The sequence below is a fragment of the Mastigoproctus giganteus genome, chromosome 3 (assembly GCF_048544385.1).
Source record: "Mastigoproctus giganteus isolate SK-2022 chromosome 3, ASM4854438v1, whole genome shotgun sequence".
NCBI lineage: Eukaryota > Metazoa > Arthropoda > Arachnida > Uropygi > Thelyphonidae > Mastigoproctus > Mastigoproctus giganteus.
The window spans coordinates 71,452,644-71,467,196 of record NC_143577.1 but is presented as its reverse complement, the minus strand read 5'-3'; the positions used below and the strand labels follow the sequence as shown (position 1 = coordinate 71,467,196).

Sequence of the window (14,553 nt, the reverse complement as noted above, 5' to 3'; positions counted from 1 at the left end):
TTGGTTGCATATCAACTTGTATCTATCATAGGCTTCTTTGTCATGTGTTAATTTGTAAGAATCCCATGCATTTTTCTTCTCTACCATATGCCTCATTAGTTCATCTGACATCCATTTTGGCCTAAATCTTGAACAATATTTCTTAGTTGGTATGTAAAGCCTAGTAGCTTCCAAGATAAGTTCTTTGAATGCTTCCCATTTTGAATTTGCTGTTGGTAACATCATCAGTTGGTCCCACTGTATAGAATTTAAATACTGTCTCAGTCCATCGTAGTCGACTTTACGGAAGCAATAACCCTTCCCTTTACCCCTAATGGTAGTTACCTCTTTGAGTAAATCCCACTTCAGCACACTGTGATCACTGCCACCTAATGGTTCATTTATCTGCAGATTCTTAATGCATGAAGAATCACTGCTGATAATCAAATCAAGAGTATTACTCCCTCTAGTTGCCTCCCGAACATGCTGATGTAGAAAACAATCATCCAATAAATCCACAAACGCCCTGCTAGTGCGTGAGTAACCAGCCCCCAAATTCCAGTCAATATCTGGGAAATTAAAATCTCCCATTATAAGACTCTCTTTTTTACTGGCCCACTCTATTTCCCTGTACAGTTCCTTATTATACTCATCAGAGTCATTAGGCCTATAGCACACTCCTACTCTCAATTTTGATCTCCCAATGCTTATGTCACACCAAACTGACTCAAAACTGCACTGTCCAGCGATGTCGACTGGCTTCACTTCCTTGGTTTTTATGTGTTTCTTAACTAATAGCATAACCCCTCCCCCTTCCTATCCTGTCTATCCTTTCTGTAGACGTTGTACTCCCCAAATTGCAGTTCTGCATCCCTTATATCTGTGTGACACCACGTCTCTGATATCCCAACAATATCTGCCTTTGATGTTTTGAGCAATACCTCAAATTCATCAAATTTATTTACTAAACTCCTAGCATTGGTGTACACACAAGTATATCTGCACCTGTTTCTATTCTTAGCTACCCTAAAACAACCCATGTGTTTACTTGTACCGCAATGGCTCCCAGCAGTCTCTGAAATACCATGCATCTTGTTTTTCAGGCTTCTGCTCATTCTAATAGAAGCAGTGCAAGAAACTCTTTCACCTCTGCCAGTGGCTACTGTCAATCTATTGGTCTTTGTCTCCTCCCAAGCTAGCAGATGTTGATATCAGAAGTTTTGAAACAGTAATCCAACCAAGGAACAGAAGAAAAGAAATCTCGCAGGTCATCCCATTTTGCATACTTGTAATGCCAAACAACACAAGGTTGGGAATAGCGGTGAGATAAATGCTCCAGAAGGGTTGTTTGTGAGAAAAAGATCCTACATGTTATATGGCTGTGTTGTTAGGACTGTTCAGTATTCTTGTAGGTAAATGAACAATCTGTTCAAGGTCATTAATAATTGCAAAAGCCTCAGCATCTCGACCAGCTGGGTTGGTGTGATTAGAAAACGGAAGCCAGGTGGAGTTGTGAACATTAAAATCACCAAGGAAAATTACCTCACTGTTAGGAAAGTTGAACTGAAGAAAGTCAAGTTGCAATGAGAGGAAGTCAAAGAGCTCCAAGTGATTAGTGGAGTTGGGAGAATGGTAGAGACAACAGATTAATTTGACAGAATGAGGTAGAGAGATTTTAAGCCAGAGAAGATCAAAGAGAGGAGATTCCAAATTGCCAAGTCTCTGACAGGGAATATCAGAACGGACATATGCAAAAGTACCACCTTTGAGGCGAAAGGAATCATACAGCGAATAATTTGGGCATCTGAGATGAGCAGTAGTTGAATCAACTGATAACTGAGATTCTGAAAAAGTACATGGGTCTGGCAGACTGCAAGTGGAAATGGACATTGTTGAGATTAGAACCGAGACCACGTATATTTGTGAAATGAAAAATGAACTAGGAAGTGTTTGGGTGGTTCAGATCTTTTTTGCAGATAAGTTTTGTCTATTAGTTTGACAATTCATGGTGTATTCAGTAGTAAGAAAAAGTGGAAGGGACATGCTCTATGAAGTAATGAAATTTTTGGATATGGATAACACATGGTAAGAATATACCCAGATCCTTGACATAATGTGGTCTCTACAATGCCCCCCCCCCACATACACACTACTTGGACTCCCTCCAGTCACTATCTGGGAGAGTAGAGGTTACCAAGATTATACACTAGCTGATCTGGAAGCCTCCTAAAGTTACCAATAGGTTCAGTCCGTTGTACTAAATAGCAGTCGGCCTGCGAAAACCATTTTAGAGCTGTACCCTAGAAACATAAGGAAGTCTAGATCTCACCATGGTGTTCATACTGCATGATGGAAGACCGGGACTTAGCTCTGGAGACTAAACGTGCGTTCCACTTCAAGCCTCCAATAAGCAAACTGGTGGTATTGCACCGGTTGATTAGAGTCATCTACCATCTAATATTGCCTGGTAACACAGAGGGACGGCATTCCTCTATGTGGTGTGGGCGCCACACCTCGACCCCTGCTTACGTTGATTCACACCTGGGTGGTCACCCACAGTGTGCTGTGTATGGGGGTTATTACTAACAGTCCCACCATCGTGAAGGTGCAAGCAGAGGATTTGGCTGTCACATACTGTCTAGACTTCGCTGAAATTGGGTCCACTTGACTTGAGTGCCTCCCGAATATCAGTTCCATCAGCATTTTAGACTCCCAGGTAGCAAGACCTTGCTACCAGGTAGCATATCTGACAGAATGTCTCTGGCAACCTCAAGGACCAACTTGTTGCTACTTTCTGGTAGAAAGCCATCATATTTTTAATGCCAGAGGTGTATTCAACTCTGGCAGTAAGCTAGAGAATCTTGTAATAACTGAGAGTAAAGTGGAGGAGAAATTTTTGAAGATAAACACAAGAAAGGCACCTGGGGCAGATGGGTTCTATCCAGTTATATTAAAGGAGGCAGCAAAGGAGGTAAGCAAACCCTTAGCCATAATTATGAGAGCTTCCTTGGACTCAGGGGAGGTACCCATACACTGGAGATGTGCAAATGTGACCCCAATTCACAAAGGAGGATCAAAGGCTGACACAAGTAATTATAGACCTATCAGTTTAACCTCTGTTCAAGGAAAATTAATGGAGGCACTGGTTAAAGAAACACTGCAGGACACAGCATGGTTTTGTTAAGTGAAAGTCTTGCCTGACCAATTTGATTGGATACTATGATGCAGTCACAAAAGAACTGGATGCAGGGAATAACTTTGATATTATATATTTGGATCTCAGAAAGGCTTTTGATACTGTAGCACATGGAAAACTGCAGCGCAAATTGGAGCAGTGTGGCATTGGAGGCAAATTGCTGCTATGGATAAAGGGATGGTTGAGGGGGAGAAGACAGAGTGGTAATCAATGGACACTGCTCATCGTGGACTAATGTTATTAGTGGAGTCCCTCAGGGTTCAGTGTTGGGTCCATTATTGTTTTCTGTATTTATAAATGATATTGATGATAGTATATCAAGCTTAATGTCCCAAGTTTGCAGACGATACAAGGGTTGGCAGGGTTGTTAAGGCCACTACTGATGCTATGCTGCTGCAACAGGATCTGGAAATGTTGAGCAGATGGGCTGAGAGGTGGCAAATGAAGTTTAACATTGACAAATGTAAAGTACTACATATGGGAAACAGCAACCCCAGCGCAAAGTATCAACGCTGTGATACTGCACTGACAGTGATAGAGAATGAAAAGGACCTGGAGGTAATTGTGCAGGAAGATATGAAGTTCTCTGAGCAGTGCAGACGGGCTGCAAGAGTGGCTCATGGTGTCTTGTCAATGATATACAGGAATTTTTCTAGCAAGGATAAGGAGGAGATTATTCCCTTGTATAAGGCAATGGTCAGGCCACACCTTGAGTACTGTATACAGGTCTGGAGGCCTAATTTCAAGAAGGATGTAGAAATGCTGGAACAAGTACAGAGAAGGGCAACAAGATTAGTAAATGGAACAAAGGGTTGCTCTTACGAAGAAAGGCTTAAGTTTTGAAAATTACAGTGTCTGGAGACTAGGCACCGGCAAGGTGATCTGATAGAGGTGTATAAAGCCTTGAATGGTTTGAGCATGCTCAATGACGATGGGATTCTTCCTCTTACTCAGACTAATCACCTGAGAGGGCATAAATTCAGATTGAGGAAAGACAAATGTAGGATAGATCTGCAGAAATTTACCAGCGGGTAGTTGGTTGGTGGAACAGACTTCCATCCCTTGTTGTGGAAGTTGATAGCCTAAATAAATTTAAGACTCAGCTGGACAGGTATTTCGAACGAACGGAGGGATGAAATGGAAGTGTTTTTTTTTTTTTTTGGCTGATACTGCATAAGCTTACTTTCTTGCATGATATGCCTCTGCTAATGCTAATTCCAAATCAAAAGGAAGGAAAAAGAATAGAAAATATCAAGAGGAATTTATGAAGTACGGCTTCACTTACAATGTTGATGATAAGCAAAGTCTTGCATGCATAACGTTACGAAACATTGGGTAATGAAAGCATGAAACCTATTAAATTAAAGGCACGTACAAAACATCCAGAGCTAATGAAAAAACTGAATCCTTTTTCAAGACACGCCATCATACAAGGTCTGAAATCTTTCTTGAAGAAGCATATGGCAGTTCCTTGTAAAACTTTAAGAGCATTATTGGAAGTTTCATATTTAAGACGAAAAAATTAGAAATCACATATTGTTGCTGAATCTCTTGTTCTCCCTGCTGCAATAAAAATGATTTCAATTATGCATGGAGAAAAGTAGAGCAACAATTTAAAAACCATTCCTCTGTCCAGAGACAGTCTCGTGGCGTATTACTGTTATTGCGGACAACATAAAATTCAATTTATGAAATCAACTGATTGAGAGAAAGTCCAATTTTGTTATATAGTTAGATGAATCCACAGATTTTAAACCTCACTCAACTTATTGTATATGTCAGATTCTGCTACGAGGCATATGTTTTGGAGGATTTTCTATTTTTGAAAGGAAGAATGACGGGTGAGATGATTTTTATTTAAATATTTTCTTTCAAACATATAATCCAATGTGAAACAACTTTGTTGTGATTTGAAATAAAGGTGTGGCTGTATTAACATGAGATAATAAAGGTTTAAAAGGTAACGTAAAGGAAATTGGTCCATATATAGCTTTTAATCACTGCATTACACATATGGAAGCATTAGTAGCGAAGTAAATGCAAAATGATTTGCACAAGTTTTGAAAGATGCAGTAAGTGTGAGCAATTTTATTAAAAGTAGAAACTTAAGTTATACTTTGTAATGAAATGGAATCCACTTAAGAAACACTTCTTTATACATGAAAGTGAGGTAGCTATCCAGTGATAAATTGTTACGTCTTTTTGACCTCGAACATGAAGTTTTATTGTTTTTATCGGATAAAGATCAGAACCTTGCTCGATTGTTTACAAATAAAAGATGGATTCGAAAACTTAATTACCGTGCTGATATATTTGAAGAACTTAATGTTTTAAATCTTCAAGGACATAGAACAAACATTAATACTCAGTGATAAAACAAAAACTTTCAAAAAGAAACTTAATCTTTGGAAAACTGAATTTGAGCATAATAATACTGAAATGTTCCCATGTTTTTCTGATTTTGTTAATAGCAATGATATTGACATTTTAAAATTTAGGGATATCACTGCCACCCACCTAACAATGCTAATTAAGAATTTTTCTAAATAATTTAATGTAGCTCTAGAAAAAAGTTGTATTGGAGTTGTAATACCCTTGCTTTTGAAATTTCTTCATGCCCAGAAATTACCATTCAGCAAATGGAAGGTCTTATCGACCTGTCATCTGACGAAGCATTATGTGCTCTGGATACAACTTGTATCCAGAATTATTGAAAATAGCGATACAAACATTGCTACCTTTCAGATCTACATATTTATGTGAGGTTGGTTTCTCAAAATTAACAGCCATAAAAACAAAACAGCATTCTAGTTTTGATCCAGAAAGTGACACGAGATTATCAATTTCAAATACTGCGCCAAATATTATCGGTTATCCAGGCTCATCCTTCTCATTAATTGTTTTGTTTTTGTAACTGTTCATTTTTTATTGCTTTGTAATCTTAATTGAAGAATACGAAAAAAATGTTTAATATGAAGAAAACTGTTTAATATTTTAATATGTAAATTAAAAGGGAAACAATTTTTTTATTCCTTTCTCAGTACTCGAATAAAATTTTCTATTACATTACTTATAAAATGCCTTATTTCTTCTCTAAAAGCTGGTCATCCTACCTCAGGGTTCATATTGAGGAGTTGTGTCAGTTTTAATAAGAGGGTCATGGGCGAAATACGTTTGCGCACCACTGCCTTAACCTAACCCCCAACTGGAAAATGAAAGATTAGCAACTTTATGTGGCTAGCTACCATAGCAACATAACAGAGTATTCTGTTATGCATAAGTAATCATTTCCCTACACATCATTCATAATAGCCTCATCCATATAACACATCACGTTGCTTGCGTGGCACTTCACTCCATCAAGGCACATTTATGATATTTCATATGGAAAAAAAATTATCTTGAAATGTCAGGATGTACACCTCTGCTTGGAAAAGGCAGAATGTAAATAGTGAAAATATGTTATTAGCAAATGGCATGAAAGGTTAACCCCAGGGGCTCACATCTAGTGAGTATGGGGTTGGCACACCCTGGGTCCTGAGCTGGATATCATCATTCTTCTCTTTCTTGGCGATTCCTTTCTACTTCTGTTACCCTCACTCTCTCTCTCTGGGTAACTCGGAAATTTTTTTTTGGCTAGTGCAGCATAAGCCTGAGGCTTCCTTGCACATTTTTGGCTTAAAAAAAAAAAATAATAATAATAAAAGGTCATCAAAATCTAATGTCTGCCAAAATTATGGCTCAAAAAAAAAAAAAAAAAAAACAATCATTACCAGACTCGTACATTCTTTTTTCAAACCAAATGAATTAAAAACCCTGTGTAAGCATCAATACATAAGTACGTGGGTAAGTGTTCCTCAAGTTTGCTAATGTGAATTTAAATAAACAATTACACTATTCATTTTCAATGCATTATATAATCACAGTAAGAAATCCTCTATGTACTACATGCTACTTTATTTATAAGGATTAAATAAAAACTTATAAATACAACAAAATTTTGATGTGGCCATAATTCATGGGTTTTATCAGTTTTTCAAGATGGAGAAAAGGAGAAATTAATAATAATTTAATATATGGGGCAGATTAGAGGCTAGTTACAAATAACTGTTGTGTGTTTGAGGTATGCCAACTTAATGTGTTCATTAAATACCAAAAGTTTGTCCTGAATTTCAGGCTTTTAAAGTTTTCTTTCTTCTTAATCTCTTTATTAATTCTATTTTCCGAGGAAAAATTACTCAATTTTCACTTTGAATGATTCTGAAAGATGAGGATAATTTTTAGAGGATGTTTATTTATTTATATTTGGTCAGTTTTGCAACGCACGTGATTAATCCCAGGTTGCAAAAATGAATTGGCCAATACGGTATCTTTCATGACCGTTAGTGTATAACGCATTGCCAGGAATGAAACACCGATTAACATTTAGGAGTAAAGAAAAAAATCCGTGTCCTGAAGTAAATGAGGTCAAAATAAAAATTAAATTCATGATGTGTTACCAAGTACTATCAAAAAATCAAACAATTCTCAACTACCATATCACGCACGCAGACTGGATATTGATTTCCATGAGCACTGTCTTTACTGTAAAAGGGAAAAAAATGACTCCCCCTTTTATAGGAAACAGTAACTTAATTCCTATTATCTAAATCATGATTATAGAATATTAGTATTACTGCTGACAACACTTATAAAGCGACAAATTGGTAGTGCTGTAATTTCCGCAACATCAGATGAAAAACATTACAGCAATATGTAATAACAAGTGTACAACAAAAGTTACTATAAATACCATATGATCACAGAACCTATGACGCGTGTAATCACAACACGTGCGCTTTGGTAAAATACAACACACCTTAAGCCTTGCATTGGCAAAGCGTGCTGTGTTACTTACTTATACCTCTTCTAATAAATGTAACAACCGTGCACTGCAGCACACTTACTTCTGATCTCGTCCTGATTTCATTGTCAGCACTTAATAAATTAAACAAAATAGATTGAAATTGTGCCTGCTCGTCACACATTTTCACACCGATTTCACGGCACCGATAATGAAAGATAGACGCGCGCGAACTGAAATATTTCACCGCACAGCCTAGCGGAAGATATCATTAATTTAAGATTGACAACATAACTCATGATTTTTTTCTCAAAATTCATAACAAATATTTTTGTAAAGTTTCGCAGCTATATCCTTAACGTTTTCTATATTAATACTTTGCCGTACTTCTCCAAAGGATATTTGCTGATGCTATCGAAGCATCAGCAAATGGGTTGGAAAACTGCTAGCTTGAGGGGATACAAATAAACGTCACACTAGGACCACCCAGAATACGCATTCATCTGTCCAAGTGCATTATTTTCATGAACATCATTTATTCTCTGGTCGATTTGACTCTTTTGCTGGACAAAAAAACAGGGAAACCTTGCTATCTACACCTGAAACCGACTAACTCAGCCACGGAGTAAAAAAAGTCCATAGCTTCATTGACGACGCGAGGAACTTTAATGGGCTTTTTTCACTGTGGATGAGTTATTCGGTCTCAGGCGTGGATAGCAAAGTTTTTTCCCCAGAAACTGGGATTTTTTGTCCAGAAAACAGACAAATCGACCATAGAACACACATAATTAACAAACATAAGACACAGCACGGCAGATGAATTTAATTATTCGGGTGGCCTAAAAAAATAATAGTTCTGGTTTGACGGGATTCGAACCCGACATTTTCCCAACCGGCGTGAGAAGGACAGTGAAAATACCATTGTGCTACCGCTACGAAAACACGGACAAATCGATTAACTTGAACCACAGGCAGATGTGAAGAGATTCTTGCACTTCTCCTGGAACGTGCACCAGCCTGAAAAGCAAACTGTTTGGGTTTTCAAGCTGCTGTGGGCCGTCATTAATGGTAAATGCATGGGCTGTGTTAGAGTAAATAAGAGTAATAATAAGTGTATGTATAATTGCATGGGCTCCTCCGTAGCCAGGTGGGCAGGAGCGGCAGTGCGTAGCACACGCTTCTTGATTAGACCGGGGTTCGAGCCCGTGACCACCAAATACGGAGGATGCGGGAAGGTCAGGGAATGACCACCGATGTCCCCAGAGCAATATGGCCTTAGTTGCTAATGCTCCTAAAAAACCAAATAACAGCAACAGCATACTTGCATGTAAAATAATGCCAGGAGTATTGCAAATAAATGTAATTAATTTGGAATACTGATCAAGTCATCAAATATTAGTAGTAGTAGCATGTGCTGTAAGAAAGCATGTGTATGAGCTTATGCACCATAAGCCAAAAAAAAAAAAAAAAAAATCACGCCATTCCCTCCAAATGCCTGTCCAGTTCCTCCTTAAATTTATTCAACCTATCAACTTCCAAAACGACAGATGGAAGTTTGTTCCAGCAATTAACCAGCCGCTGGCTAAAGGCAAATTTCCGCACATTTGTTCTACATCTCTCTTTTCTTAATTTGAATTTATGCCCCCTTAGGTTCGTAATCTGAACAAGTGGAAGGATCCCATCAGAATTCAGCGTGCTCAACCCATTCAAGGCCTTATACACCTCAATCAGATCACCGTGCAGGTGCCTAGTCTCCAGCCACTGCAATTTGCAGAACTTAAGCCTCTCTTGGTAAGAGGATCCCTTCATTCCCCTCATCAATCTTGTTGCCCTTCTCTGTACACGCTCAGTAAATCTACATCCTTCCTAAAATGAGACCTCCAGACCTGTACGCAGTACTCAAGGCGTTGCCTGACCATTGCCTTATACAGAGGGACAATCACCTCCTTTTCCCTCCTAGCAAAATTCCTATATATCATTGACAAAACCCCATGACCTGCCCTGGCGCCTGTCTGCATTGTTCAGAAAACTTCATATCTGCCTGCACAATTACTCCCAGGTCTTTTTCATTTTCTACCACCTTAAATGTAGTACCACACAGTTGGTACGTTTCTCTGGGGTTACTTCTACCTATATGCAGTACTTTGCATTTGTCAAGGTTAAACTTCAGTTGCCACTTCTTAGCCCATCTGCCCAAATTATCTAGATCCTGTTGCAGTAGCACACTGCCATTACTGTCATTAACAACCCTGCCAACCTTTGTATCATCTGCAAACTTCGACATTATGCCTGATATACCTTCATCAATATCATTGATAAATATACAAAACAACAGTGGACCCAAGACCGAACCCTGTGGGACTCCACTAATAACATTAGTTCACGAAGAGTACAATGTTCACGAAGAGTACAATGTTATTAATGCCGACATTGTAAGGATATCAGAGACATGGTGTTACCCAGAAATAGGGAATGCAGAGTTTGAACATGGGAAGTAAAATTTAGGAACGCAGAACAGACAGGATAGGAGTCCTGTCTGTTCTGCCTGCGTAAATGACTGAGTTTGTTATTCTCATCTGAGTCCTAATGACTGAGATGAATATTACAAACAGCAATACAGTACAGGGAAATTGAGTGGGCAGTAAACCAGAATGTCTTATAATTGGGGATTTTAACTTACAGATATCTACGTAAACCCGTGGGATGGTCACTAACACATTAACAAGAATATTGTGGATTTATTGAATGACTATTTTCTACAGCAGCATGATTGTGAGGTAACAAGAGGAAGAGAAATTATCGATCTCATTCGCAGCAGCGATTCTTCATGTATTAAAAATCTGCAGATAAAAGACCCACGGGATGGCAGAGATCGCAATGTACCGATGCGGGTTATAGTTAAGGACATAAAGCCTGTCACTGGTAGAGGGAACGGCTTCGGATTTCATTAACATTGGCATTAGTAGAGGGATATGGTGCAAGAAAGCAAGCTTATGCAGAATCAGCCAAAAAAAAAAAAAAAAAAAAAACCTTCCACTCGTTCCAAATGCCTCTCCTTCTTTGCGAGCAGTCTCTGAGTTCTTGTATCCTGATCTTTAGGCTTCAGATGTGATTCGATTCCTTGAGTAAGAAATTTCGGGATTGTCTCTGGGTACCTTATCATTCGGATCAACTGCTCTGCTAGGTGCAAGTGAGAGCAAGTGAGCTAATTGTACCAGTAGTCGTGATATTATTATTATTTTTCACTGATGGAGGGTTCCCCACTGTGACAAGTTTGGTACCAAGTACATAAGGGTGGTTGTTATTACTTTTGATCAAGGAACTCATTGACTGTCTTACGAGTATTCATAGGCACCTCCGTAGCCAGGTGGGAAGGAGCAGCAGTGTGTAGCACACGCTTCTTGATTAGACCGGGGTTCGAGCCCGTCACCAACAAATACGGAGGATGCGGAAAGGTCAGAGAATGACCACCGCATATCCCGGAGCAATATGGCCTTAGTTGCTAATGCTCCTAAAAACCAAATAACAAACAAACAAACGAGTATTCAGGGTTGCAACTTTCTGGAGTGTTTTATGTGTTATCTTGGAGACTTATTAATGCTTGGTTCCTCTGTAGGCAACATGCTGGTGGTTTACACGATGATTGGAATGGTCATTACTTGTTCCATATGCCACATATCATTGACTTCCTGTCTTAGGTCTGAGTACTTCCTAATCTTTTCCTCATAATTTTACTGGAGGATGCTGGTGTTGAACACCGCTCTCTCTTTCAGGTAGGTAATCTTTTCCTTCTTGTCCATGAGTGTTACGTCTGGTCTGTTTTCCGGGATTGCCTTGTGCATTATTATGGCAAGGTCTCAGTATAGTCTCTGAGTAAAGATCTCTAGTACGCCTAAAGCTCGTAATTGTAATACGGTAAGCTTTCTTTGATAAGCTGATATTTTGTCTTAGCCTCTGGTGTATTATCCTGGCCACATGGTCGTGTATGTGTGAATACAATCCTCGGTGATTACATTGCTCTTGCGGTGATGTGCTGGATTGTGTCTGGGGCCAAGGTGCATTTTCGACGTTTGTCATCTGTTACTTCGTGGTCATTGACGATGTATTTCCTGATGTTTGCGCGGGGTAACACAATGGTATGGCTATTGTCCTCCCCACACCAGGTGGAAAAGTCCCGGGTTCGAATCCCGTCGATAATTCGAGGAACTTTAATAGGCTTTTCACTGCGTGGCTGGGTTAGTCAGTCTCGGGTGTAGACAGCAATGTTCCCCCCTCAGAAACTGGGGCTTTTCCTTCCAGAAAAACAGGAAAATCGACCAGAGAATACATGCAATTTACAGACACACACGAAAAAAAAAAAAAAAAAAAAAAACACATGGGCAGATGTAATCAATTACGGGTGACCATAATAAATAATTTTTTTCTTTTTTTTTTTGTAATTCCTGGTGTTGATTATCTGGCCTTGGATGGCAAGCATGAATCCTTCGGTCTCGGGGAAGGGTCTTCCATTCGTGAGCCAAGCGTTGGAAACCATCCTATATATGTTGTTGTTGTTGGTTTGGTTTATTGGTGCAAGGGCTACTAAGGCCGTAATGCACCTATTACAATATTATTTAGAACAGGCTTGATAAACAAAATAGCAAGGTGAATTTAGATTCTTATCTATGTAGTCTTGATGGAGACCATTATAGTGTGTGCCATGGAGTGTTGTCTTTACCCATTTTTCTCTATTTGTTTCTTCTGTCTGTGCGATTGCTGTCCCCTTGTTAAGGTTGAGTATTGTGTGCCATTTGTCTATCTTTTTTAAGGCATAAAAAAAATTATTATTTTAGGGTTGCCCGTAATTAAATACATTAACCGGTATTTGTGTTTGTAAATTGCGCATGTTCTATGGTTGATTTGCCATGGTGTGGGACCCGACGTTACCACACCATGCCACGGGCAGGCTGACCGGGTGTACCACTGTAGCTAGAGTACTCTGGCGGGTCCTGCCACCTTCTTTCCTGGGATTTCAGTGGCTAGGACCAGATTTGAGAATGAGATGATCGCTGTTTCTTGAGCAACGGTTGTAATTTTAACAGAGTGTAGGGTTGTTCGCTGATAACTTGTTCTACGGCCAAATAGGTCGGGCAGTAATTTTGATGTTTTTAGTATTAGTATTAGTATTAGTAACGGCCGCAAGGTGCAAGAAAGCCTATGGCTTATGCTGCACCAGCCAAAAAAAAAAAAAAAAAAAATCCGAACAAAACAATGATAAAAACAAAAAATAAATAAATAAATAAATAACTAAATAATAATAATTAATAAATAAAAAAAAATAAAATAAAATAAAAAATAAATAAAAAGGAAATTAAACCTATCATCCTATGCGCTTCCCTTACCCGAAAGTACTATCCAGATGACCTTTGAATTTCCCCAAACTGTCGGCCTCTACCACCCATGAAGGCAACTTATTCCAGTAATTTATAACTCGCTGGCTAAAATAGAACTTCCTGCAGTCCAATCTAAACATTTCCCCCCGTAACTTGAATTTATGTCCCCTAGTTCTAGCATCATTTATAATCTTGAAAATTTTGTCCTCATTCATTTTACTGATGCCTCTCAGAGCCTTAAACACCTCAATCAAATCTCCTCTAAGGTGTCTAGTTTCCAAACTCTGCAACCCACATGTTCCAAGTCTTTCTTCATAAGGACGCCCTTTTGCCGATCTCACCAGGCGAGTTACCCTTCTTTGCACCCTTTCAAGAAGCTCGATGTCTTTCTTCAGGTGCGGTCTCCATACTTGAACACAGTATTCCAAGTGTGGTCTAACATAAACCTTATATAATGGGATTATCACGTCCCTATCTCTACTTGCAAAAGTTCGATAGATCATCGATAGGACACCATGGGCCTTCCTTGCAACCTGTTTACAATGCTCAGAGAATTTCATGTCTGACCGTATCGTAACACCCAAGTCCCTTTCCTCCAGTACTGGGTTTAGTTGAACTCCACCAAGTGAATAAGTTGTTTTGGGATTACTGTTTCCCAGGTGTAATACCTTACACTTTGTTGTATTAAAGCACAGCTGCCATTTTTCTGACCATTCCTGAAGTCTATCTAGGTCTCTCTGAAGAAGCTCAGCTTGACAGTGATCATTAACTACTCTCCAAATTTTAACATCATCTGCAAATTTAGACATCACGCCCTCTATCCCTTCATCAATGTCGTTTATGAAAATTAAAAACAACAGTGGTCCTAATACTGATCCTTGGGGAAACCCACTTCTTACATCAACCCAATCTGAGGAATAGCCATTTATCACAACCCTCTGCCTCCTGCCCTGAAGCCATCCTTCTATCCATCTAAGGATTTTCCCAGTGATTCCAACCTGTTCCAGCTTATAAAGCAATCGCTCATGTGGGACTGAGTCAAAAGCTTTGCTGAAATCTAAATAAACAATGTCGAAATTATTCCCTAAATCCAGCTCGTGAGTGACCCTTTCGAAATAGCGAACCAGATTTGTTAAACATGATTTTCCCTTTACGAAACCATG

At 39.0% G+C, this 14,553-nt stretch overlaps 1 protein-coding gene across 1 annotated transcript in view; it reads right to left on the bottom strand.

Annotated features, from left to right (window-relative positions):
* The window catches only part of Karybeta3 (karyopherin beta 3), a 328,330-nt gene extending 320,099 nt beyond the window's left edge, over positions 1-8,231 (bottom strand). The window contains exon 1 of the mRNA XM_090369326.1: positions 8,122-8,231. Within this exon, the coding sequence (XP_090225452.1) occupies positions 8,122-8,202 (81 nt within the window). The 5' untranslated portion in view covers positions 8,203-8,231. The remainder of the gene's footprint in view (positions 1-8,121) is intronic.
* Between the last annotated feature and the right edge of the window lie 6,322 nt (positions 8,232-14,553).